Below are 25434 nucleotides of genomic sequence, written 5' to 3'. Positions count from 1 at the left end.
GGGCATACGGGCAGATTATATTTAGCTTTTGTAGACCAGTTAATTTTACAAAATGAGTAAGAAATGACTTGGTGTATAAGGGACTCTGAAACCCCATACATTTACATTATTAACTATTAATTACCAGTACTAATTCCAAAACATTTGTTTTAAAGAAAAGTGGTGCAAACTTTGAACCTGAGCAAGTCAATCTGCCCCATGCTAGCACTAATATGTGGCAATTAAAACCTGATGGTTATTCTTTTTAAATACTTGCTTACATTTCCTGGAATGGGGTGCTGTATTTAGACAGATTGCGGCAATCCGAATACCAACATTTCTGACAAGAATATTAATAGGCACACGACCCTCATCCTACTCAGACTGAGATTTGTATACATTTTATCTTGCCAAGGTTAACTTAATCAGTTTCTACAGTTCTAGGAGTCAGCCAGTGTCTGAAAAAGCAAAATACAGCCTACATGACAGCTTTATTAGTGAGATCATGCAGCCACTGAGCTGTGCAGCATATGCCCTTTTGAAACATTTTAATTGCACAAAGAAAGAGGGTTGCAAAAAGATTACCACTGACTTTAGACCCATAGTGCTGGAACAAAATTAAGAAGAAAAGAAATTGAAGAATACCAGAGTCAAATACTTAACCCTTTACAAGCAATTCTTCTCTGGAATTATCTGTCTTGTGATAAGGGTTTTAAATTGACTTATTCATTGAATGCCTTAAGTGCAGTTAGCTTTTGAATGAATTAAATCTGAGTTAGATGTTTCTCTGTTGTTTAGGTAGATTGAAAGGAAGAGCGCTGTACTCTGAATACATCAACACCAGTGCCTAAGAAAATGGAAGCATATTGAACATAGCCTTTGATTTGTGCCCTTCAAGAACCCATAAGGTTATTCTGAAACGTTTTTCTTTTCTTTTTTTTGTTAAGAATCATGTATTTTTCACCAGATGTATTTTGTTTTAACTTTAAATTCATATTACAGTGAAGCTATTGATACCGGTGGACACATTGTTGAGTGAGGAGGGGTAACCACATGAAGCAAATATTAATAGTATGTAGTTCAACAAATAAACTTCAATTCAGTTAGTAGTATTCCATTATTGGCACAACTATTGCACAGCGCATTAACACATCTCTTCTATGCTATGATTAAGACCCAATTTAAATTCTGAGATTTAATTGTAATTTTAATAACTATCATCTAACTTGTGTATAGCAACTGTAACTATTAATATAGTAACTGCGTTCTTGCCATGCTAAAGTATTCAGTTTATTAAAGCAACTAATTTTACACACTATACATAAACAACATATAGTAATAAATAGACACCATTACAATGCTTCCATTTCCACCCAATGGTTTATGTAGCATGGTAACAAATATATTAAACAGATATCTTTGTATCTTTAGTCATTTACTGTTAGCAAATAATTACTTAGAAAATAAACCAGAAATGTTGTTTTTGAAAAATTTCCATCTATTTTCCCATTACAACTCCCACGCAGAAACACCCATTAGACATGACTGATGTTGAATTTAACATTTTTCAATAACAAAACATTGCAGGGATGGTGGTTAGACCAAGACATTGATCAGGAAACTAAAACAGAAACGGAAAGATTTATTTTTTCTGTTTTTTTCTGTTATGTTTTATACTTTTAAATTGATTAGGTTGTGGTTTTATGATCAAATCAAAATATCATCAGTAACATTTTTGTTAAAATATTCAGTGTACAATTCAGGGCCGTCTATTACGTGACTATATGGCTATGGTATAAGTTGGAGTTCTATGGCCCTGTTCAATCTTCCAAACCTATTGCAGACAAGATATTGCAGATGCTGAACTCTTGTGCTAACATTAGACTGAAAACACACACATATATAGATTGCGCCTTAGAAAAATGTAATTGATAGTGGGCAAAAGAATGACAAAAAAAATTATTTCTTTTTTATTACTAATGTCGCATTAATGTCATCTTTAACCATGTGTATACCCAGTTAAAAAAAATCTATGTTTTTTCTTTTTTAAATGAAGGCATGAAGGTGATTTTATTTAACCATATTTTATAGTATAGTATGATTTGATGGAGCTGAAGCATCCCATCGAATTCTAATAGGTGTAGATGCTTTTGTAAATATGTATGAGCAACAAAATGAGTCTGAAGCTGAGATTTCAATGCTTTAAGTGCATATTGGTAAATATCCGTAGATATTGTTGCTAGAGAATGTATATCAAGTTATGCAGCAAGAAATAGCTCTGAATAAAAGAAATAAAGACCTTAAAAATGTCACTGAATCCCGCCCAGCCTGTGCTGCATGTTAGAACACAGTATTTGTATTATGCTGTCATGGTCATGTATGTTTGCAGGACTATCTCTGTTTCCTGGCACCACACTATACACACACATTAGAAATGCTTGCAGTAACCCTGTCAGTAATATAAAGGGCTAGCAGGTGAACCATTACAGCAATGCAATGCGTTTCAACTGTTCTTAAGGTACCCTTCTTCACTATTACTGTCTCTGAATGATTCAGGGAAGGGGAAACCACCTACTATACCAGCCCACTACCAAAGTTAGTCTTGCAACTGGAAATATCTTGCAACAGACTGATGCAGCGTTTATAACCCCTTTGTCACAATTTTCTTATTTCGTTTTTATATATTTTAAAACAGTTTGTGTGAACTCTATGGAGTTCGAGAAGTTGCCTTTCTACAACTTTGAAAAAAAACAACACATACAGGTATATGCATTATAAAATAGATACATACAGAGGAAACTTAACATGGTACACTTGTGCATAGTGACTGAAGGGGCTATAATTGAGCAGCACATAATTGACTTCAGTTTGCTTAGTGGTTATAATCCCCAGTTTCCTTAGTGGTTTATGCATTGAAAAGGAGGTGTTTCAATACTTTTGAGAGGCAGTTCATGTACACAAAAGTATTGCAGGTGTTTCCAATTGTGCTTCCAACCCCCATAGGTAAAGTACAGTGTTTTATTGTAAGTAACCTTTTTATTGTTAATTTTTTACCAATTTTTAAATGCCTTACCACTGCAATGCTCAACACCTTACCGATTAAGAGGGCTGACGATCAACAGGCGACCAGCCAATTGCCTCTTTCACTTGCTGAACCTTTGTAACAAAAGATACATAATCATGGAGGCAAGGCCCAGCTGCTTGGCCAGCTGAAGTGTGATGTGGCAAACTATCCCCAGATGATTTCCCTCCCTAACCCACAGGAGAGTAAAAGCCATTGAAGCAGTATTTTACAGAACCCTAGCATGCAGCCTCTGGGCTAGTTCTGTTGCTCTGATCTGACTGATTCTCTTGCTATGCATTAATTTAAGCAGAGATGTCAAGAAGACTTACATCCCTATAAACATACATGGCATATTCATAAATAATTACAAAAAATGAAGAATCCTGATTAACTTCTTTCTTCTCTCTGTGCCTCTTAGAAACAATTGCTAAATATAATGTTAAAGTCTGAGCTTTTTTATTGCATTACTTATCTACTGATAATTATCATACCCAGAAGAGAAAGTAATGGATGGATGGTGCTTTAAAACCTTGACTTTATCAGGAACTCCTCCATAATCCTGAATAAACACCAGAACAACCTGCCTCCTGTATCCTTACAATGTAAAGGTAAACAATGGAACAGCTTCAAGTGTCTTACCTGCTCTCTAAGTCGCTCTTGGTGACCCGAAATGGCCGATGCGTGATGTGGATATTTCTGTTTCAAATGCTCTAGAAAAGCCTCTCTTTTTCTATCCATGTCTGAGGTCTGCATTCCTAGTATCTCTTTGGAGCTCCTCGGCCCTCCTACTGTGTGTCTTCGTGGGATATTCCGGGAAAGTTTAGTGTTCAAAGTGCGCTCACTAGCACCACTCTTCTTTTTGCTGAGGTGTTCGGCATCCTCTGGTGATGTTATTCGTAAATTACTGTTCCCTTGTTCTGTAACAGAAAAAAAAGTTAACTGAGGACTTTCTTGTTGTACATGATTCTAATTAAACAAAAAGAAACCCTACACCCTGTGTCTGAAAAATGTAAAGATAGCTGGAGTCCAAAGGGAACCCCAGAAGACCATAATCACGTACATTACTGCAAAGTTACTGCCAGCAACTCCCAACACCCTGTGCAACTCCCTTCCAATCACTGTGTCTCCTCTGGGTGATGAGATCAGGGTAATATTCTCCCAGGAAATTAAACTGACACAACTAGGGCAAACTGATAACAGTTCATTATATGTTTATAGTTTTACAAAGTGCAGTCTCATATCAAAGGAATTAGCATCGAGAATTATCTTGGTTTATCTGACAAACCAATCCCTCAGGTGTACACAACCTCCAGATCTTTGTTTCAACCATGTCCTTATAACTTGAACCAATAATTTCTCCAACCAGGTCCCAAAGTATTTAAACATTAAACCTGTCGTGGAACATGGAACTTAATAAATACTTGTGGCAGTTTCAAGAGGATTATTTACAAGGAAACATCATGTTTTCAAGATCAGTCGGTTTTTTAGCATCAGCAATCATTAAGCTGAATGGTGGGAGTATAGAAACCACAGAAGGAACAGTGGTACATAATTATGGAACACGATTGCAACAGACTAACAGGGGACACAGTGTTTTAAGATGTGGTGTTGTTTATCCATCACCAAGGTCTGTGTATAATTACCAAAGTAAACAGAATCTGGGCAGAGTGATCTAAAGATAACAATGCAACTGAGGGAGAGGGCATAATAAAAGAACACTTTCAAGGATTATCGTGTGGCAAATATTTCATGAGTCAGAAGGTCAATAGTTTTCTCATTATAAGAGTCCACAATGACAGGCTTTATTGTTCATTTGGTTGTCAAACACAATGTAATACTGGTTGGGATTTCCTTTCCTAGTTTGCTGCTGGGAGCGACCAATAGAAGCTGACACTGACCTGCTCTACATCATTTCAATTTCTTAACTAGACCTATCTTTGCAGGTAAAGGGAGGCTATGATGAGGTTGTGCAATGCCCTGGTGAGACCATGTACACTGGACACACGTTGAGGTTGTGTGGAGACAAATGCAGGACAGAGTGCAGAAGGCAGTTCTTTACACAGAGAGTTGGGTGTATAATATGTATTTTGCAGCTTATTCAAGAGCTGTCTGGTAGCTGTTCTGGGAACATTTATGGGCCAAATAACCTCTCGTTCATATCTTTTTATGTTCTTATGGTTGTAATATTGGAAAGGTTATGCATTTTCCACACAATTTTACCATCTACGCAGGCGTTATAACGAGAGAAAATGCAATCACAAAGCTAGATTTTCAACCTTGTTTTTAAATATATGTAATAAATAAATATACAGCTCTGGAAAAAATTAAGAGACCACTGCAAAATTATCAGTTTCTCTGGTTTAACTATTTATAGGTATGTGTTTGGGTAAAATGAACATTTTTGTTTTATTCTATAAACTACTGACAACATTTCTCCCAAATTCCAAATAAAAATATTGTCATTTAGAGTATTTATTTGCAGAAAATGACAACTGGTCAAAATAACAAAAAAGATGCAGTGTTGTCAGACCTCGAATAATGCAAAGAAAATAAGTTCATATTCATTTTTAAACAACACAATACTAATGTTTTAACTTAGGAAGAGTTCAGAAATCAATATTTGGTGGAATAACCCTGATTTTCAAGCACAGCATTCATGCGTCTTGGCATGCTCTCCACCAGTCTTTCACATTGATGTTGGGTGACTTTATGCCACTCCTGGCACAAAAATTCAAGCAGCTCGGCTTTGTTTGATGGCTTGTGACCATTCATCTTCCTCTTGATCACATTCCAGAGGTTTTCAATGGGGTTCAGATCTGGAGATTGGGCTGGCCATGACAGGGTCTTGATCTGGTGGTCCTCCATCCACACCTTGATTGACCTGGCTGTGTGGCATGGAGCATTGTCCTGCTGGAAAAACCACTCTTCAGAGTTGGGGAACATTGTCAGAGCAGAAGGAAGCAAGTTTTCTTCCAGGACAACCTTCAACATCAATGTGAAAGACTGGTGGAGAGCATGCCAAGACGCATGAAAGCTGTGCTTGAAAATCAGGGTTATTCCACCAAATATTGATTTCTGAACTCTTCCTAAGTTAAAACATTAGTATTGTGTTGTTTAAAAATGAATATGAACTTATTTTCTTTGCATTATTCGAGGTCTGACAACACTGCATCTTTTTTGTTATTTTGACCAGTTGTCATTTTCTGCAAATAAATGCTCTAAATGACAATATTTTTATTTGGAATTTGGAAGAAATGTTGGCAGTAGTTTATAGAATAAAACAAAAATGTTCATTTTACCCAAACACATACCTATAAATAGTAAAACCAGAGAAACTGATAATTTTGCAGTGGTCTCTTAATTTTTTCGAGAGCTGTATATATATATATATATATATATATATATATATATATATACAGACATGCTCAAATTTGTTGGTACCCCTCCACAAAAAACGAAGAATGCACAATTTTCTCTGAAATAACTTGAAACTGACAAATCCACCATGAAACTGGCATCCACCATTGTTTATTCCATATTTAATAGAAATCAAACTTTGCTTTTGATTTTTTATTCAACATAATATTGTAAATAATAAAACAAATGAAAATGGCATGGACAAAAATGATGGGACCGCTAACCTAATATTTTGTTGCACAACCTTTAGAGGCAATCACTGCAATCAAACGTTTTCTGTAGCTCTCAATGAGACTTCTGCACCTGTTAACAGGTAGTTTGGCCCACTCTTCCTGAGCAAACTGCTCCAGCTGTCTCAGGTTTGATGGGTGCCTTCTCCAGACTGCAAGTTTCAGCTCTTTCCATAGATGTTCGATAGGATTCAGATCAGGACTCATAGAAGGCCACTTCAAAATAGTCCAATGTTTTGTTCTTATCCATTCTTGGGTGCTTTTAGCTGTGTGTTTTGGGTCATTATCCTGTTGGAGGACCCATGACCTACGACTGAGACAGAGCTTTCTGACACTGGGCAGTACGTTTCGCTCCAGAATGCCTTGATAGTCTTGAGATTTCATTGTGCCCTGCACAGATTCAAGGCACCCTGTGCCAGGCGCAGCAAAGCAGCCCCAAAACATAACCGAGCCTCCTCCATGTTTCACTGTAGGTATGGTGTTCTTTTCTTTGAAAGCTTCATTTTTTCGTCTGTGAACATAGAGCTGATGTGACTTGCCAAAAAGCTCCAGTTTTGACTCATCTGTTCAAAGGACATTCTCCCAGAAGGATTGTGGCTTGTCAATATGCATTTTAGCAAATTCCAGTCTGGCTTTTTTATGTTTTTCTGTCAAAAGTGGAGTCCTCCTGGGTCTTCTTCCATGGAGCCCACTTTCGCTCAAAAAGCGACAGATGGTGCGATCAGAAACTGACGTACCTTCACCTTGGAGTTCAGCTTGTATCTCTTTGGCAGTTATCCTTGGTTCTTTTTCTACCATTCGCACTATTCTTCTGTTCAATCTGGGGTCGATTTTCCTCTTGCGGCCGCACCCAGGGAGGTTGGCTACAGTTCCATGGACCTTAAACTTCTTAATAGTATTTGCAACTGTTGTCACAGGAACATCAAGCTGCTTGGAGATGGTCTTGTAGCCTTTACCTTTACCATGCTTGTCTATTATTTTCTTTCTGATCTCCTCAGACAACTCTCTCCTTTGCTTTCTCTGGTCCATGTTCAGTGTGGTGCACACAATGATACCAAACAGCACAGTGACTACTTTTCTCCATTTAAATAGGCTGAACGACTGATTACAAGATTGGAGACATGTGTGATACTAATTAAAGAAACTAATTAGTTTGAAATATTACTATAACCCAGTTATTTATTATCTTTTCTAAGGGGTACCAACAAATGTGTCCAGGCCATTTTAGAATATCTTTGTAGAATAAGCAATAATTCATCTCTTTTCACAGCTTCTTTGCTTTATTCTATGACATACCAAAGGCATGCAAGTATACATGATAAAATAGCTTTTAATTTCATCACTTTTCAGGAGGAATGAAGCATTATTTCAATGAGCTGTAAGGGTACCAACAAATTTGAGCACGTCTGTATATATATATATATATATATATATATATATATATATATATATATATATATATATATATATATATATAGCTATATAAACAATAACAAGTAGTTGTCATGTCGTCAAACACCTATAAATACCTCCAATGTTTTGATTCAAACACAGGCTCCCTTGAGAAACATATGTACAACATATTGAAACGTTGGGCAGCTGGCATGTTACAACAAAATCTGTTCCTGGCCTTTGCACATGCAGTTTTTTTTTTTTTTTTTTTTACCTGTATCTGTTAAAGCTTGTTCACTACAGGTACTTCAATGTAAACAATACAGTTAGAATTTCTAATATTGATAACCTGTGTAATAAAATCAGGAAACTAAACACATTTTATCCCAACTCTGCTGTCTTCCATTTGCCATCTTACTTGATCCTTCTACTTGAAAGATACACATTTGAATTTGAATCTGCATATCTCAATGACCTGGAATGCTCCAGGCTGCACCTTGAGATTTGCAGATACCTGTTTTGTTGTTTTATTGAAGTATGTGGGTGGTGTAGATCTTTTGTGATACGGTATGGACCATTCATCTGGAATGTCCTTCCCTGAAAACGTTGTTTGTCTGCTGCTGTGTTCAACAATTCAAGACCAACCACACTTGTATATTGTGCAGCACACAGGAATATCCCCTAGAAAATGTCCTGAGGGCATCAGATGATTCTTAATGGTTATGTTTAGGGTTAGGTATTGGGTTTGAGGTTAGTTTTTAGAGCAGGGGTTGCTTAAGGTTAGGGTTGGGGTTGGGTTAGGGACAGGGTGGTTTGATTTTGTAGAGTTGCCGAGCTCTGGAAGTGAAAGGTGGGAGAAAATGACAAATGCCCTCGAATCATCTGATGCCCTCAGGACACTTTCTAGGGGATATTCCTTTACGCTGCTGTATATTGTAGCTTATCGGTATTCTTACTGTAGTAGAATGAACCACATCTTGTTTTCTATATGTATTATACAGTCCTGTGACAGAGGTCTCGCTACATGTGATGACAGGAGACGTGATTTGGATGATTGATTGAACGATCTGGATGACGTGGATGTGTGTTCATTGCTTGATTGACAGGAGACGCAGACTAGAAGGTTGTGATTGACACGTCTCGCAGGCGTGCAGGTTTAATTACATAGTACAGACAAACCCCACATGATGCTATCAGCAATGGCAGCTCATGGGGGACATATGGCCCGGTGTACAAAAGGCAAAATAAACACTGTATAAAAAAAACCTATCAAATAAAAGGTGTCGTGATGACGGCTCGCGGTATTCCACTAACAAATGGAGGTCCCGCTTCCACACCTATACTGGGTGGGATCTACTATCCCAAAACCAACTCCCTGTCCCTCGGGCAGTTCACCCAACTCCAACCTCATATACACATGGTCGTTGGCGCACTGCAGCTTCCTTCACCTCCCGACTTCAGAATATACACACGATCGCCATTAGAGGTGGTCTCTTTGTTTCCTGAACCCAGGTGTTCAGCAGCACAGATGGACCGATACTGCGGCAGAAGCAGTGCTCTGACCCCTACGGCTTACCGCAGCCTTGATCTGTGTAATCGGGACCCTTTCATTCCTGGCGCTCCGCTGCACCACGCCCACCTGCTGATTAGAAGCTCGCAGCTGGTCAACAAACATACACGCTGCTCGGTCCAGCAGCTATTAACACAGCAGCCAGGCTGCTACACACAGAGCGTCAGGTTCCCCATTAAAACCAATCCCGTTCTTATCTTCACAATCACAACACTCGTATGTACAATAAACAACTACAGAAGCCCCCTCCTTATTGCAAGGCCCCAGCCCTGCTACAAGCACCATTGGTGTAAGGTAAAGTTTGTAACTAAAACATAAAAAAGACACGTATTTCACGTTAAATTTGACAGCAATTAACTCGTGCTTAAAACCATTGAAGTTTTTGTCCCAGTATAATCCCTACTTGGAGGGAGGGAGGGTAGCGTACATATATACGATACATGACAGTGGAATGGGGGTACCTAGATATAATTTTACAAGCCAAGCAATGTGCCAGGGGCCATGCTTTATACCTGAAGCCAGAAATCAGCAATACTACATTTTGAGAGAGTCAGGCAGGTGGCTTGATAAAACAGGTTTGTTTCAGTACTGCAGTATTCCTGGATGAGCCTGCCTCATTAGCTCATACTACATTTTTGCATGTACATGGACTGAATTTAATATTGAGCTATGTGTAGAACGTCTAAAATGAATGACAACACAAAGACAACGTTTAGCTACCTTTCTAAATAAGTTATAGAACAGACAATGGCAAAAATAACATTATACAGTTTTAGCGTAATCTGATTCAGATGTTAAAAAAAAAACAAAAAAAAAAACCTAAATAACAATATTTCAAATATTATTATGTTAATATGTTGTAATTACAGGCAACAGCATAATATGTTAACTTTGTTAAGTAAAATAAATAAATAAACAAATACATAAATAAATAAAATATCCCCCCACCGCCACCCCCAACTTCTCCACCTCCAAAAGTGATCAATATCTTAACCTATGACCTTATTGAAGTTAATAGGCATGACTGCTGCTGACTAAATCATCTACAGACCCGAGGGCACTGTGACTTAAATTACTCCCACACAGTAATGATATTCCTTATACTTAGGTAGTCCAAAACCATGTTGATGAACCTATTAATTTCAACTTTAATTAAAAGGGAATTAAAGCCGAATGGGACTGTATCATAACAACCGCTCTTGTTTGAAACAGCAAAGCTCTGTAGCCAGGATTAAATGAAACTGACTGACAGTTTATCTCCCGAGGCAACTGCTAATGCCAAACAATCATCATTGGAAATAGCCTCCTTGCTGCGCAGTGGGTACAACCAAGACAATATTCTATTCCTTACAATGGTGAGAGGCATAAGCGTCTGGATAAGTGTGTTGAGTAGACCTTTACTAGCACCCCCCCTTCTGCCCCTTCTCTCCATCCCAACTTGTTACCCTGGCTAAAACAAAGTTGGTTACTTGTCTTCTCTCCCCCCTAGAAAATCTCTCATCCCAAACTCTCCTGTAAACCAAGAAGAAAGAACCAAGATACAGTCTAAACTACAAGAACTGGCCAGCCGGCACCATTTTCAATCCTCTCTAAGTGTAACGTTAGACACGGCAAGCCTAGAGAAAGATTTTACTTTTTCCTCCTTTGAGGCCAGTCTGTTAGGTATCACATTTCAGCAGGCGTTAAATTTACATGAAATCTATAGCCATACCCTGGCATGCACTTGGTATTGAGTACTACAAAAAAAAAAAAAAACTTTCCCTGGAACGATGGCTCATTTTCAGTCCTATTTTTAACACACAAACGCACCACTGCCTGCTTTCCCACTACGTTCCACAACAGTCTATTAAATAGTAAAGAAAAAAAAAAACAGTCAAGGCCCACGCTTACAGCAGCTCAATACTCTGGAGAGTATGCTGCTTACCTTCAAAAGGTCTGCTGTCTGAACACATCAGGCTCTCCTCAGATGTTTGGGCTGAATTTCCTTCCATTGGTTATTGGCAAAAAGAAAAAGAAAAAACGAAGAAAAAAAAACACCGTCTGCAAAAGATTCAAAGCTGAGTTGCCAAGGAAAGGTTTCACAGCGTCGACCCCATGTACAAAGCCCACTGGGGACTTTCAAAGTGAACTGCATTCCTCAGCAGCGAATGTCTACCATTGAGCAGTAATGGCACACAACATGACTGGAGTCGTGGGCAGAGCTTTAAGAAGCTATTGCTAAAATGGTCCCTGAGCTGCTGTGTTCTGTGAGGGCCCCAACAGGTGTCAGTCTGTGAAGCAGAATCTAGTTGGACTACTTTTTCCACTGAAATGCTGTACTACTGAAGTCATTGAGCTGCACAGTTAGACTTATGAGCAGCATTCATGTGTGTATGTATGTTTCACTTAACATATGGTGATTCAATGACGGGATCATGACTGCTTGCATGGTTGTGGTGAGAGTGGTGATTGTGGACTATTTGGCCGCTGGTCCACAGCCTGTTATTTGGCCACTGCCCTCTGAAAGAGGAACTGATCTGGCGATGCCAACTCCACTTAAGTGAGAGATGGAGAGATGGCCCTCACTCCAGGCATACTAGCAATATTCCGTTTGACCGAATAGATATCAGACTGATATCTGATAAGGTACTGGTTAACGGTTAAGTGGTGAAGCTCAGGTAATGACTGCTGCTGGGGGTGTTACTGATCAAACTCAGTTAATGAAAAAACTAACCAAACCAAATATATAGATCAGACGTTTAAATCGACTACGTTCACCAAAACTGCAAGAACCTGTTCATAACTGGAGAATTTCACTCTCGGGAAGAGGGAGTCCCCCAACGGCAGAAACTGACAAATGCTTGACTTATGATGAAAAAAGGAAGGATAGAAAAATCAGTCTCATGGTTTAAACGTGCTATCCCATGATTCAATGCATGTATCACTACGGGTGCCATTATTGGAACCCACTCAGAGGTGGAGGGTAAAGCATATGACAGACAGCAGAAGAAACAGACTTTCCTACAATTTAAAGTTTTGTAATATAATTTATTACCAAAATTGCATAGGGAAGTATTGCAAGCTAAAACGAGAATCCATGCTGCCATAATTAATGTAGACAGAACAAACTCAGTCGTAAGCATAGGGGGCGCGGCGGTAATGAAACACCTCAGTAAGAATGAATGTGTTGCTACCAATTCTGGAGCCTGAATGGGTCAGCACGGCTGAGGCGACAGGCTCAGGACTGTACAAACAAGTAAAGCACAACAAAACACGGAGCATGGCGGAACATATGCAGCACTGTAAAACCGAGAGAGTCATGGTGAGCCCCCAAACAAAACGCACGTAGACTAACCAGGGCTAACCGCTCCTACAAAGTTTCTCACAACCAAAGCACAGAAAAATAACAATGTAAGCAAAACCCACGCGAACACTGGGAGAACGTGCAAACTCCACACAGACAATACCCAAGGCTGGATTTGAACTTAGGACCCTGGCGCTGTGAGGCAGCAGCGCGTACCACTATGCCATCGTGCCGCCCAAATCCTGTTTAATGAACTATTTAATTAAATAACTATCGTAATCATCTAATAAAACTAATGGACGAACTTGACCGCTGTTTTAATAAAAAGGAGAACATTCTGTCTAACTTCTCTGGTCTCTACAAATGCACTACACTTTGAACTGCAGTTGTCATTAATGTGGCCTCACAAGGTCTGCAGAGCTGGAAGTAACTCAATCTGTCATTTTTTTTACTCATATTTATAATTTGATCTATTAAAGCCCTGATTATATCTTAGGGGAATCATAAATAGTACAGACTAGTGTCTGCTTGGCAAAAGAATGAACCTGAAAAATAATTATTAGAACACTCCAAAAACAATGGCATTCTGTAGTTAGTGACTTTCTAATTATACCATAAAAACCTTGGAGCTTGTAGGTGGGATATTTAATGTAATAGCATGTAATGCATATTTACTATCCACTGGGGATTTGTCGCAGTATACCGGTATACAGAAGCTTGTCTAGACTGTTTACATGTAAAAACTGGCAACAAAAGTGGCACAATCCTTATTTATTTTTGTTTAACTGCTTAGCAAGGCATAAAATGATGGCCTGCTGGTAATTACTGGAAAACGCTGGAATGTAATGCTGCCTAATTTCTCCTCATCTTTCATGCCTTGTTGTGAGGCACAGTAACACTGTATTGTGTGGAACGCAATGAGATTCAAGGTTTACTGCTTATAACAGATGAGGCACATCATATGGTGCATTAGTTTAACCCTAAATCCATACAAACTGCTGAAATAAAAGGTTCTCTTTTTCAAAGAATAAAGAGATGTTCATAATAATAATAATCTTTATATAGCGCCTTTCATAGTGGACCACTATCACAAAGGTAGGCTGTGAACTGTGCATTATATGCAGAGTCACTTACAATAGGACATTGATTTAACAACTCATCTGCAGGATGGAGCACAAGGAGGTTAAGTGACTTGCTCAGGGTCACACAGTGAGTCAGTCAGTGGCAGAAATGGGATTTGAACTGGTGATTTTCTGGTTACAAGCCTTGGACTTTAACCACTGGACCACACTGCCTCCTCACCATGCAGTATGACAGCACACAAGCCAAGTGCTATCAGATGCCACATGTTAGTGTGGGTTAATTCGGAGAGCTGTCACTGCAGGTTGATTTGTAATGCAGGATGCACAAGTCATTGTACTTGCTTGAATGCAGTGAGGTGAAACGGCACTCTGGCTCGGTCCAGCCAGTGTTCCTACTTGTTTACTACATTTTTACTGAACCTCACTTCTTAAAATGTAGATACTTGTATTGGGATACCATTGCTAAAAAAAGAAGAAAAAAATATAGATATATATATATATATATATATATATATATATATATATATATATATATATATATTTATATATATATATATATATATATATATATATACAGTATATATATATATGTTTGAAAAAGGGACAAACACATCACAAACACACAGACGAATTTACAAAAAGGCATCGGAGTTCAATTTCACAGAAACAGAGCTCAGGAGACACTAAAGGTGAGTTAGTACAGTCAGCACTCGGATATACAACACTCAGTAACCCGTGTTACTATATCTAATCCTAATTCTAGCCTCAAATCTGTCGAGGTACTAAACCTCAAACCCAGTAACCCAGTCGCACTGACACTAACCATTAAGGGCAGCAGTGTGGAGTAGTGGTTAGGGCTCTGGACTCTTGACCGGCGGGTCGTGGGTTCAATCCCTGGTGCTGTACCCTTGAGCAAGGTACTTTACCTCAATTGCTCCAGTAAAAACCCAACTGTATAAATGGGTAACTGTATGTAAAAATAATGTGATATCTTGTAATAATTGTAAGTCGCCCTGGATAAGGGCGTCTGCTAAGAAATAAATAATAATTTTGCTTTTCATGTACGCCACTGAAAATAAAAAAGACTGACGTTGTCATTTGTTTCTATATGTCATAACTTTTTATCTCCCTAATTAATATGGACTCTTACGAGCTTCTTTTTTTTCATTCCTTATCTTTTATTTATTTGCTGCTCCCAGCAATCACGTGTCGTTCTATCACTAACTGGTGCCATTGCATTAATCTAGAGCTGTTCAATCGCATTACAGGAGCTAAATATAGAAAGCCCTTCATTTCAATCTGGGTTGTTAACGGCAGTTTTTAGTTTCTGAGTAATGCAGTAACTTGTGGCTGATGCACTCCAGCTCTGGTGGTTGATTCTGACTTCAATCCCTATCTGCCCTGGTGTTCTCTGGTTTATTGTGCTGCACTTTTGACCTTGCAGGTGGCATAACGTGCAACAAACTTGAGCAGGGAAACCAGCCATGAAGATAAGATGGTAAATACACCTTTCTTGTCTTCTTTGGAAGAAGCCCATTTAAAAGACTTAAACCTCAAACAAAATGGTGGTGATGACAAGGCGATTACTGGGGCCCATTGTGTTGAGTGATAGATAGTAACTGCTTTCACACCCTGCCCAACTGAAGGAGTGGTTTTTTTACATGAACAACCTATCAGTTACACTTTGAAATGAAAAACTTGCAGGTACAGTATTATAATTTGCCAAGTATAAAACCACCATATGTTTAAGGTTATCTTAATTTCAAAAGACTTTGTGGAAAGCAAAATATAACATAATACAAAGACTTTTTTGCTTGGAAGAACCTCAAGGGTATTAAGCTGCTTTCTGTTTATTTTGGTTTTACAGTAGCTGATCCACCTACAAATCAATTATATATATATATATATATATATATATATATATATATATATATATATATATATATATATACACAGACGTGCTCAAATTTGTTGGTACCCTTACAGATCATTGAAATAATGCTTCATTCCTCCTGAAAAGTGATGAAATTAAAAGCTATTTTATCATGTATACTTGCATGCCTTTGGTATGTCATAGAATAAAGCAAAGAAGCTGTGAAAAGAGATGAATTATTGCTTATTCTACAAAGATATTCTAAAATGGCCTGGACACATTTGTTGGTACCCCTTAGAAAAGATAATAAATAACTGGGTTATAGTAATATTTCAAACTAATTAGTTTCTTTAATTAGTATCACACATGTCTCCAATCTTGTAATCAGTCATTCAGCCTATTTAAATGGAGAAAAGTAGTCACTGTGCTGTTTGGTATCATTGTGTGCACCACACTGAACATGGACCAGAGAAAGCAAAGGAGAGAGTTGAGATCAGAAAGAAAATAATAGACAAGCATGGTAAAGGTAAAGGCTACAAGACCATCTCCAAGCAGCTTGATGTTCCTGTGACAACAGTTGCAAATATTATTAAGAAGTTTAAGGTCCATGGAACTGTAGCCAACCTCCCTGGGCGCGGCAGCAAGAGGAAAATCGACCCCAGATTGAACAGAAGGATAGTGCGAATGGTAGAAAAAGAACCAAGGATAACTGCCAAAGAGATACAAGCTGAACTCCAAGGTGAAGGTACGTCAGTTTCTGATCACATCATACGTCGCTTTTTGAGCGAAAGTGGGCTCCATGGAAGAAGACCCAGGAGGACTCAACTTTTGAAAAAAAACATAAAAAAGCCAGACTGGAATTTGCTAAAATGCATATTGACAAGCCACAATCCTTCTGGGAGAATGTCCTTTGGACAGATGAGTCAAAACTGGAGCTTTTTGTCAAGTCACATCAGCTCTATGTTCACAGACGAAAAAATGAAGCTTTCAAAGAAAAGAACACCATACCTACAGTGAAACATGGAGGAGGCTCGGTTATGTTTTGGGGCTGCTTTGCTGCGCCTGGCACAGGGTGCCTTGAATCTGTGCAGGGCACAATGAAATCTCAAGACTATCAAGGCATTCTGGAGCGAAACGTACTGCCCAGTGTCAGATAGCTCTGTCCCAGTCGCAGGTCATGGGTCCTCCAACAGGATAATGACCCAAAACACACAGCTAAAAGCACCCAAGAATGGATAAGAACAAAACATTGGACTATTTTGAAGTGGCCTTCTATGAGTCCTGATCTGAATCCTATCGAACATCTATGGAAAGAGCTGAAACTTGCAGTCTGGAGAAGGCACCCATCAAACCTGAGACAGCTGGAGCAGTTTGCTCAGGAAGAGTGGGCCAAACTACCTGTTAACAGGTGCAGAAGTCTCATTGAGAGCTACAGAAAACGTTTGATTGCAGTGATTGCCTCTAAAGGTTGTGCAACAAAATATTAGGTTAGCGGTCCCATCATTTTTGTCCATGCCATTTTCATTTGTTTTATTATTTACAATATTATGTTGAATAAAAAATCAAAAGCAAAGTCTGATTTCTATTAAATATGGAATAAACAATGGCGGATGCCAATTACTTTTGTCAGTTTCAAGTTATTTCAGAGAAAATTGTGCATTCTTCGTTTTTTGTGGAGGGGTACCAACAAATTTGAGCACGTCTGTATATATATATATATATATATATATATATATATATATATATATATATATATATATATATATAAAATTTAATAGGCCATGGTCTGCTGCAACTTATTTCTTCCTGTTTTAGCCACTTTTAGTGTTTTATGAAAGTCACAATTGGCATGAAAACCTTATGATTTACAGTATATGGCTGGAACTTAAACATCTAAACACATTGGACTGAGAAAAAATGACAAACAAGACTGAAAATAAGCTTAGCTTTAACAAACGATTACTAGCAATTTAACTGATTTTCTACAGTGCTTAAGTTATCCTTTAGCAATTTTTGAATTTCTTTTCCTCTCTAATGGGCCCTTTAGTAAAGTCCTGAGGGGCTCATGTAATTAAGGCTTCACAATACAGTATACCAAAACACATTCTGTTAAAACCACTGGCCTATATCCAGTGAGCTATGAGCATTTAAGGAACTGCATTTATTTAGTCTAGAAAAAAAAGAATAATTTGGGGGAACCTGATTGAAGTCTTTAATATCTTAAGAGGAGTTGACAGAGTTAGCCCTAACCAATAATTTAAGCATAGCACAGAAACTTGGACCAGATGACACAGCTGGGAATTAAATGCAGACAGACTTTAGAATAGAGGGTAGAAGTTGGGGTATGGAATGGGTCACCCAACCATGTTGTTGATATATCCTATGTTCAGTTAAGATAACACAGCTAATACCCTATCCACGCTACCTAAAAAATGCATAATCAAAACGCGTTAAAACCATGTGATTGATGTTCACAATCACATTTTCAAAATGTGATAATTGCACATTAGTTAGGTAGTGTGATAATGAGATAATGCAAGCAGAGCTTTCAATAGGTGTGATGGAAATTATAAGACAATACATTCCCAAGTGAAGTAGACCATTTGGCAAGCATTCAACATATTTGATGGCTTTTACATAATGAGTATTTTCCAGTATTAAAAACTCCTCTTAAGAAAGTTTATTTGAATTTACTGTAAGAGGTCCACACTGACATGACATACTTCACTGTCTTCAAAACTAAAACAAGTGCCCCAGCACGTGGTTTCTAGCCTGCACTAGCCATACGGTGACCTTTCATTCCCTCCACGCACATGCTCAGAAACTAGCACCACATGCTTTTAGCCACAGCACTAACACACTTTTCATCGGGAGATGTGTCAAGGGCATCACATTCATTTTCCTCTAGATTACTGTGTCTGTTTGAAGCTCTCCCTGCAGCTAATTGTTTACACCTCAAACAAGAGGTATGATTTAATTTCCCTTTTCTGTAAGTGTTTCCCTGAGTTCTTTGTCTGCTGTTGGCAATGGCATATGTTGCTATTTCACTTTAACCCATTATGGTATAAGATGTACATCTTTACATTAAAAATATACATTAAAAATATTTTAAAAAGTGGACAGGTAATATGTATTGGATTATGTCACAAAATGAAGTATAACTCCTATATTCTGGAACATTACTACATTTGACCTTTTATTGTGTCTTTTTAATAATTTATAGTGTTTGGTTGTGTGCCAACCACCATTTTCTTTTAATATTAGGCACATATGAAATAACATTATGTTTCTATTTAATTTATATCCTAAAGATGACAGGAGATAAAGATGACGGGTCATAGAAAGTTGAAATGTCCTGAAACTATAATATACACACCTTTCTTTACATGCTGCTGCGGTTTTGGTACATGCACGTGTCTCTTCACGTTTTACTTGTTGCAATGCTCTATTAGCAGGGTTGCCTGCTCGACTAGTGCATAAGTTACAAATTGTTCAAAATGTGGCGGCAAGTATTCTGACTGGTTGTAAAAGCTCTGAGCATGCATGTATTAACACAGGTTTTACTGCAACTGCATTGGCTTCTTATTAGTTTCTGCATTACTTTCAAAATTCTGTTGTTGACCTGTAAAGCACTTCAGGGTCTTGGACCTACATATCTACTGTATCAGAATGGCTCCATCCACACAACCCTGGCTGCCTTGCGGTCGACAGATTCAGGGCTGCTGGCTTCACCAGTGTCTAGGCATGTAATGCTAGGAGGTCGCCGTTTTCCCACAATCCTCTGGGCTCTTTAGAATGCGTTGCCAGGGACCATCAGAAATGCTGATTCCCTGGCAAAGTTTGAGTCATGGCTGAAGGCCTATTTGTTGGAGTGTGCTTATATATTTTGTTTTAATTTTGTGTCTGTATTTTACATTTATTCTTTCATTTTTGGTCCTGTTTTATAGTCCTTTTTTGCTTAATAGATTGTGAAGTGCTTTGGGATGGCTCGCCATGAAAGGCACCATACAGAAAGTATTTGATTGACTGATTGATTGATTTACTGATTGATTGATGGACCGATTCATTTATATGATACAATGTTGATGCACCAGGACCAAGTCATAATGGTAAATGCAGTCTTTCCAAATTGCTTTAACAATCAACTGATAAAGTCTTTACATAGGTCTTGTTTTTTTTCTTCTTTCAAATCAATTGCCTTGGTCAATTACATATTCTAGTTTTTCATATGGTTCTGAGTCACAGAGATAAAAACTGAAAAATATGTAACCCGGTATTGAGGGATCTATGTTAATGATTTAAACAGTGGTGGGAGTCCTAGTAACAGAACCATGGTTACAGTCTTCAGCATAGAATAGAAAGGATCACGACTGGTGGCAAATATTGAAAATAAAAATCCAGCTTGAAACTTAAACAGCATAACTTATAAGAGCAAACACAGAACACAAAACCATGCTTATCAGCAATTGACAGTTGTTTTTTTTTCCCTCGGTGCAAAATTAAGCTGTCCTAAGTGGAAGACTGCGTCTAAAAATAACTGAACTCCTGGATACAGTATATCAGATCAAGCATGCTGTGGAAAATGCCAGAAAATCAGTTTATATTGCATTTAAACATATTTAAAATAAAATAAAGAGGGGGATGGGGTGCTAAATATGTTTTGTTGACATAAACAGCTGCACCTCAGATCCGCCCATTTACTGAGCCTGAATCCCAGTAGCTTGGGTTACTAGTTTCCTGCCAATGAAATACATTTCCTTTTAGGAAGCATATCACTTTGTGGAAAGCCCCAGTGAATTCAGCACCATAAACTTCAATTTTAGCTGTATGGTCTGCTAATCTCTTCCTCTCTCTCCCACAGAAATTCTCACAGTACTAAACAGGAGAGGAGGTACAAGGAGCACTGTCAAATTTTCCGACATATGCATACAAGCTTTAAGGCAAGCAGCAAACAGGATATCCTTTGCTCCTCATCAAAACACAGTTGTGAATTCCAGTGCTGTTATGACTGACACATTTCCACATTAGGTCACCAAGTTAAAGTGGAACATGGAAAATAGCTGGTGACAAGCATAAAAAGTCAGCTAAATGAAGAAGCTGTTGGAAACAGAAGAATAGATCACATAAAATTCAAATAACAGTATCGCTGACATACAACAAAATATAGCCACATGACTACACTGACTCTACTCAATCTCCAAAGGTTTTTTGGAATTTCCTTTCCACTCCCTGTCACCCTGTGTATCTCCTATCTATCAAGTGGGCAGCAGTGTGGAGTAGTGGTTAGGGCTCTGGACTCTTGACCGGAGGGTCGTGGGTTCAGTCCCAGATGGGGGACACTGCTGCTGTACCCTTGAGCAAGGTACTTTACCTAGATTGCTCCAGTAAAAACCCAACTGTATAAATGGGTAATTGTATGTAAAAATAATGTGATATCTTGTAACAATTGTAAGTCGCCCTGGATAAGGACGTCTCCTAAGAAATAAATAATAATAATAATAATAATAAGTGATTATGCATTTGTCCCACGATTCCAGGAAATTCCGCGTGCCAACATTAGACAAACTAAAACATGCTTCTTCATAATTACCTGTTGATTTTCTAAGGATTTCCTGTTAAAATATTGCTTTAATGAAGTATGTTTCTTTCAAGTCATGAAGGCAAGCATAGAAAATAGCACCTCATTCAAGCTAAGAATGACTTAATTTGTTTATTTGCTAAACTTGTCCAGCAGGTGGCATTTGTGTATATATTCTAGCATTTTAGTGTGCATGGCGCTACCCAGAGAAGAAAGAGCTGAAATGGATGCATAGGCCAAATTTGTATTGACAGTCAGCCAGATATGTCTCACAAACTGTGCCCATGACATGAGTACCAGTGCAGTCAATTACATCTGATATCAGCCGTGCAACTCCCTGGAACAGCTACAATATGATTGTTTAATAGAAGGAAACTTTTTACTTTTATTTGAAAGTTAAGTTCAGTGATGGACAGCCCGTTTTTTGTTTAGACTAAAACATTTCCAATCTAGCACAAACAGAGTTTACTTTTTTGGCTGGTTTTCTTCTTGTCTCCTCTGTTGAATTAGTGCTTAACAGCTGATAGATTAAAGCTGCTCTGAACAGATGAGAGCATTAAGCTGTAACTTTGCTTAAGTGTACATGAGTGACTGTGATAAGCCAGGTAGTTGTTGTGCAACACTGGGTTAGTAGATCATTGCTGCCAGGATATTATGCCCTTTGTTTGCCAGGTTATTTTTTTCTGGATTAAAACGAACCAATGCAAAGATGTATAGGTCCAACTAAAGACACACACACACAAAACAGTATAGACTAGTTTCAGGGTTAAGAAATAAACACTTGGGACACAATGACTCAGTGTGGTAGATTTATTCCAGTCTATCTTTATGCAATGGCTGCTAGCATAAACACCCTTACTAATTGAAAACATCTTTTCAGCCAACATAAATGTTGAAGGTTAGCTACCAAGTGTTAATGGGTTAACTTATGTATCTAGCAGAAGTTAGAAGCCAGAGCCTTTTAACCTTTGGACACAAACTGTTACTGACAGTACTACACTACATTATTAATCCGAATGCACAAAAGCTGATTGTTACATTTTGTGACTGGAGCAGTGCCAAAAAAAAGTACGCTTTCAGAACCTGCAGATTACTTGTGCGACGGAAAGAAAATCTATTGAAGATTAACACTATGCCATGTAGTAATTTGAATGTAGGGTACAGTAACAATGTAACTGCAGATCTGAATGGGTTTTGCTTTCTTAGGTAAAACTTTCAAGAAACAATAAAAAAATAAACTTGACCTCAGAATTTATGATTGCGTGCTTTATCAATTTGTATGCTTCTTTAATTGTTTACCATCCAACGTAGCATGATTGCATTTGAATTGAACCCGTTTAGGAGTGAATGGTTGGCTAAGGCAGGAAGAGCACATTTCATTGCTGATTGCATTTAAATTGAACCCGTTTAGGAGTGAATGTACGGCTAAGGCAGGAAGAGCACATTTCATGTTGTTATTGGCAGGCCCACCCCAGCAGGAGCAATAAGCCAGCATGTGGGAGAACAGGAAGCCTGCTGAGATCCCTTCCTCTCTCCATCTCTCTGAATTTCAACATGAGCTTCACTGCCTACAATAAACTTACATCAGCTACTCTAACCTTAACCTCATTAACCAAAAGCAACACTGTGGCAAGATCAGCTGGAATTAACTATGCTATACAATACACATCAAGTATATATATATATATATATAGTTGCCAGCAGACCTGGTGCGTATTGGAGACCGGCGATTATTTGAGACCGACATTTATATTAAATCTCTAGATTCACATGCTACATGCGGTCATTGAGAAGCCGCTAACACACAGGTCGGGTGTCATCGGCTCACCGCGCACCAGTGACCCCTGTGGTCTGGCCGGGCGCCTGCGGGCTTGCCTGTAAGCTGCCCAGAGCTGCGTTGTCCTCCGACACTGTAGCTCTGGAGGTGGTTGCATGGTGGGCCTGCAGTGTGTAAAAGAAGTGGTCGGCTGACGGCACACGCTTCAGAGGACAGCGTGTGTTCATCTTCGCCACTCCCGAGTCAGTGTGGAGGTGGTAGCAGTGACCTGAGCCTAAAAAAAAATATTGGCTATTCCAAATTGGGGAGAAAATGATAAAAACAATTTGCGACTACTAAATAAAAAAATTTAAAAAACTGAATTAGATCTACCATTGTTAATAATAATAATTACCAACTTCTAAAATGTTTGTAAAAATGAACAATAAAAGCAATAAGTATCATTATCAAAAATAATTTATTGTTTAATCTCAAACTTGTACATTGTTAATACATTGTTAGTACATTGTTAATACAAAATACACCAACAGGTTTATATCTGGTCTACTTTCAGCATGCTTAAAATTTTCAAAACTTTATAATAAAGTAATAACTGCATTAAACAAATATGTATTACATGTAGGCCTATGTTAAATTATGTTTTCTATTATTATTATTATTATTATTATTTATTAATCCTGAGAGTCACTTTCATCGCTGTCACTTATTAGCAGTTAATTACGCTCAAGCTTCTCCTCATCTTCCTCAGCTTCAATGGCAATGACAGAGACCCAGCGTTTATTTACAATATTTGCCAGCAGACCCAGCGCATATTGGAGACCACATCTTAATGTACACATACAAATCCACAATGACTGGGTTAGGAGTTGAATCTCGAAATACAAATAAATCAGCAATATTCATCAAATGTGCCCAGCATACTGCAGTGCTGTTGAGTAAAACAGCACTAAGAAGTGGACAATGCATATCCAACAGAGAGGACAGCAACATGTTGCTGTGCAATACAACAGTGGAACCAAGCACTCAAAGCTAATAATGAGGAGTTTGTTTTTTCTACAGCTACACTGGTGTTGGTTCACTGACCACTAATTCAAGCGCTGTTTTCTGAATAGCTTGAGGGTTTTATGGTGCGTGTTCGAGAAAACAGCTGCGCGTCCTGCCCCCTCACAACTAGAATCCCTGTGTAATTAACAGCATCTTTATACAGGCCCACCTTCCTTTACCACTTTCAGAAGTTAGAAAGGGGATTACGGGTGTCTAAACAAGCAACATGTTTGGCTGAGTTTATTCAACATTTTCTCTCTTTCATCATTTCCGCAGAAATGTTTTACATTATAAGAAACATCAATAATGAACGATCTGCCTGATATCGTGTTAATACTTCAAAACAAACAGGTTGATGTGCCATTTTAAAAACAAACGAGGGGACATGCACACTTCCCCTGGTTACAGAGTAACATCATTTACCCAAATGAACATTGTTATATCTTTTCAATATCAAATATATCAAGTTTGACATACCAGAGATACACACTTTTTCTGTACTAAAACAACCTCCTAAGGATTTGAACTGTACTGTTACAGTAAGAGTCTGTGCTGAATTACAACAATGAGGCCGCAATCACACAGTAACCAAGAGGAGAACCACTGTCCCAAATGAGACAGGGCTGTGCTAGAAAGAAAAACTCTATTACATTATTATCTAGTGTTTTTGTAGGGCAGTTGCAGCACAAGTCTACTTCAAAAGGCAGGCACCACATTGGTAACCTTTTTAAAATGAATTTGATATAACAATTTCATGACAATGGTAGGAACCAATATGCACAGATCCACTACAGTACGGTGACATCACATCAACTTTCAGGTTTCAGGATAACTCTGCTATATTTGTTCCAAATCCATTGTGTTGCCCTTGCTGGCAATGCTGTAATCTGCTGACGGTTCTCTTGGGGTTTCTGTATGGTAATTCTCAGAACTGTGAAATTATAATGGGATCAAATGTAAGGGTACAGCCTTTTTCTTTTTCCTTCCCTCTCAAACAAGGCTTCATCTTTGACAAGTGCAGTGTGCCGTTAAGCCTGTCTCTTTTGTTCTACTTTTCTCTGCTCTAAACACGTCATTCAGATTGCATGAATTGTGAATCATCCCTTCTTATGTTCTTATGATTTGGGACAGCTCATTAAAGTAGC

General features: G+C 38.3%; 1 protein-coding gene across 10 annotated transcripts in view; it reads right to left on the bottom strand.

Annotated features, from left to right (window-relative positions):
- Nucleotides 1–25434, bottom strand: part of LOC117399578 (sickle tail protein-like) — a 242430-nt gene that overhangs the window by 83411 nt on the left and 133585 nt on the right. For 9 of the 10 annotated variants that reach the window (XM_059023171.1, XM_059023177.1, XM_059023175.1 and 6 more), the window contains one exon: nucleotides 3683–3960. In XM_059023171.1, the coding sequence (XP_058879154.1) occupies nucleotides 3683–3960 (278 nt within the window). Of the gene's footprint in view, nucleotides 1–3682; nucleotides 3961–11576; nucleotides 11795–25434 lie in introns of those variants that run through there. The other variant, XM_059023172.1, reaches the window with a different exon arrangement.

The sequence above is a fragment of the Acipenser ruthenus genome, chromosome 4, assembly GCF_902713425.1.
Source record: "Acipenser ruthenus chromosome 4, fAciRut3.2 maternal haplotype, whole genome shotgun sequence".
NCBI classification, from domain to species: Eukaryota; Metazoa; Chordata; class Actinopteri; order Acipenseriformes; family Acipenseridae; genus Acipenser; species Acipenser ruthenus.
This window is presented reverse-complemented; position numbering and strand designations above follow the sequence as displayed.